The following is a 3,498-nucleotide window of genomic DNA, read 5'->3' as shown; positions in this document are numbered from 1 at the left end:
TTTCAAACTTTGAAAGGATCGTTCACGAGTCTGCTCTTGTACCCAACGACTGTGCTTTTCCACCTGGTCCTTGCAAGTTTTTTGACTAGCAGGCTGTGCAAAGTCCCTTCGCCTAGATCACTCTTGCGTCCCTCGGCTTGAAGTTTCACCACGGTGATCCTAACTAAGTCGACAAATTTATCAAAGCCCTTAACATCGTTGCTCTGCATTTGCGGCATTTTTTCCAGCTGATCCATATATGCCCTCAGTTGACGGCGCTGACCCCCGAACTTCGACTGCAGAATTTCCTTCGTTTCCTCATACTCTGGTTCCGAAGTCGCAAGTCCCCTAATCGACTCCAATGCACTACCCAACAAACATTGCCGCAACCTTGCCATTTTGAGATTAACTGGTTCTTTGGACTGGTTCACTAAACTCTCAAACAACATCCAAAGTCCTCGAATGTGGTCTTATCTCCACCGAAGGTCGGCACCTTTAATGGTTTTAGACGATGATTGGTGACAACAGCGCCTGGCGAATTTTCAGGATTTTCTTCTTCGGCTTGTCCACCTTGAACACTTTGACCGCTTTGCAAGGAAGTTGAAGGTAAACCTGAATTGAGCTGTCCGTCCGAAACGTTTGGGGCACTTGAATACGTGAGTTGATTTTCATGCGAAGGGCTCGCGGTCGGGGCAGAAATTTGAACATGTAATTTTACGGCCTCGTGGGCTTTCTCGGTGGCGGCTTGAATTTCCGATTCGAGGGATTGTGCTTCCGTCATCGCTGCCTGTTGATTCTTTATATCCCCATTTTGCAAATAAGCTATACATAAATCGTCCAAAATTTCCAGTACGCCTTCAAGAACCGACCAGAGCTGATCAATTTCTTTTTCAATGAGTTGAACATCCTTCGGCGCGATGCAGTCGCTTCTCTCGTTTTACCTTCAAAAGCGCCGTTTCTTTTTCCAATTTCTGTTCATCGTGGCTTTTCTAGGTTTCTTCGTGTCCCAAAACATGCTCTACGCTAGCGCTGTCCTTTTCGGTCATCTTGAACAAACAACAGCAACAAAAACTTCCCTCGGTGTGTTGCGGCAGCAGGGTTGTCGTGGTGGTGCAGTGGTTAGCACACCTGACATGTAATCCAGGGAATGCGGGTTCGATTCCCACTCACGGCATGTGTGTTTTTTCATTCAAAATGGATCAGTCAGTATTTCGTACTGGCTCGTGACTACATCGTTGGATTTCCAGTTCTTCATTCTAAATATATATAGATATATATACTGTAGAATGAAGAAATGAAACCCATCCTGTAAATCAACTGATTAATTATTTCGAATGAAAAACATGAAGAATTGCCCTGAGCGGGATTTGAACCCACGTCCCCCTGAACACCGGTAGGGTATACTTGAAATAACGCCGATCAGTTCAAGCCACTGATCCAACGTACACCGACAGGAAAATTGTCCACGGTTGCTTGCTTCAAAACTCTGGAAATTAAAGCGCCTTAAGGACTTTTTCGCTTTTTCAGTAACTTGAAAACTTGAGCACTTTTGCGCATTTCGGGCGACATTTTGAGGTCTACTTATTTGAAGAAAGCAACCGTGCACAATCTTCCTGTCGGTGCACATTGGTTAAGTGGCTTGATCTGATCGGCGAAATTACAAGTTGAGAAGCTACATATTTTGAGAAAGAGCCGATACAACGTAGATTTGATTTTCGTGGTGTACTATATTTCGGCTGGCCAAACCAGCCTTCTTCAGATACAATGAGAGAGAGGTAGAATAGTTTAAAGTAGCATTTTATCTTCAAGGACTTCAAGAACACAGACACAAAAAAACAACACTGATTTAAAGAAATTTGAAACCAACTAACCCTTTGACTCCTAGGAGGGATCAGCATGTAAATTCTCTTCACAATTTCATTGAAATATTAGTGAGACAGGTATTGAGAATTATCAGCTTAGTAGAAGTGATCTTGATCTAACATCAAATTGTCATGACTACCCCAGAAAGAAATCTACGGTGCTAGTTTAGAGAATGAACGATTCGATCTTAGGAATGAAATTGTGTTCTTCTCCAATGTTCATCACTTTTCTTGCATTATTTCATTCCAGAATGCTTAGCATTAGAATTATGCATTTTGCCGCACGGTAATTGATTAGCCAATGGAGATAAGTTAGGTCTTTATCACGCACTGATACTTCAGTTGTCAGGTGCATGCATCGATGAACATCACTGAACTTAGCTGTTTTTCATCGCGATGAATTAAGACCTCAAGAAGAATGTTTTTTTCTTCTAGAATTGGTGGTTTCTTGTATTTGAATGCACTTGTGGCATCGACTTGCGGTTTTGCACTCAATGGGTATCTAAATCTTGATGGTTATGTAAGTTCCTACATTTTTATTTGAAAAAGTGAACTGAGAAGATTGTTTTCTATTATCTGTTTCCAAGTTCTGTTTAAGCTCGTGCCTTCGCGAAAACCGAAATAAGTACAAATAGAACTGAAGTAACGACAACATTTTTTTGTTCGAAGAATTTTGCATTCATTGCAAGCTTCTGTGGAAATGCAAGTGGCCCTATCGTTGAATACAGCTTCTCATATCTGCAGGTAAATTAAAGACATTAAACTGTGTATAATTTTTCCGAAGACACGACTGTGAAACTTTCCTAGACCGTAGAAATGAATTTACAAGGGTAACTGCATAATTATTTATTGATAAACTAAAAAACGCAAACCAATGTTTATATACGTGAACTGTACCCGCTTCAGAATTCATGCATTTATGATTCGAGACCCGCGCTGATGCTGTCAATACAGCAAAATTTCGATTTGACGAATTTTGGTTTTTTCGTTTTTATTTAACGAATTTCCTAGGTACTGAAAATTTAAAAAAACGGAAATGTCGTTTTATCCAACAAGTTCAGTTCCCATCAAAGGGGCTACGTCAATGTAATTTCATGACATCCAGAATGCCCAACAATTAGAATGAAACATTGCAATAGCCACTTAAAACCGTTGAACAACATAAAGGAAATACAATAAAAGGAAAGAGAAGCATAGCCTGCGAACGCAGACGTATTTCCGGCGTTTGACACAAATGGACAGGATTGAAACGGGATTGCATTTGGGGAATTTTGAAAAATGTCAGCCCGACGTTTTTCAAGTTTATGGCAAATAGCCTGAATATAAAGGTTGTTTTTGCTCAGAATCTTATTGTTTGTGATGTAACGATAATTGCATCAGTAAAAGAATTCCACATTACCATCTTCGAGTTTTAAATTAAACTCGTGATAAACTAAAGAATTCCCTAAACACGCTAAAATAACGTGACATAGTCCCTTTAACAAGCGTAAGAAAGATTGACGTTTCGGTAGGCAAGCGTTGCCTGAAGTGTCAGCTCACAAATCATGCTTCTTGATCAACTCGTTTGGTAATTTATTTATTTATTTGTTCGAAATACATTTATGACATCAAGGTTACTTAGTTTTTATTCTATTGTTTTTGGCTCGTCAAACAATAA

General features: G+C 40.0%; 1 protein-coding gene across 1 annotated transcript in view; it reads left to right on the top strand.

Moving 5' to 3' along the window:
- Positions 1–2,150: 2,150 nt before the first annotated feature.
- Positions 2,151–3,498, top strand: part of LOC137983519 (transmembrane protein 145-like) — a 6,076-nt gene continuing 4,728 nt past the window's right edge. Inside the window, exons 1-2 of the mRNA XM_068830701.1 lie at positions 2,151–2,361; positions 2,511–2,585. Of these exons, the coding sequence (XP_068686802.1) occupies positions 2,260–2,361; positions 2,511–2,585 (177 nt within the window). The 5' untranslated portion in view covers positions 2,151–2,259. The remainder of the gene's footprint in view (positions 2,362–2,510; positions 2,586–3,498) is intronic.

This window comes from Montipora foliosa, chromosome 1, assembly GCF_036669935.1.
Source record: "Montipora foliosa isolate CH-2021 chromosome 1, ASM3666993v2, whole genome shotgun sequence".
Taxonomy (NCBI): domain Eukaryota; kingdom Metazoa; phylum Cnidaria; class Anthozoa; order Scleractinia; family Acroporidae; genus Montipora; species Montipora foliosa.
This window is presented reverse-complemented; position numbering and strand designations above follow the sequence as displayed.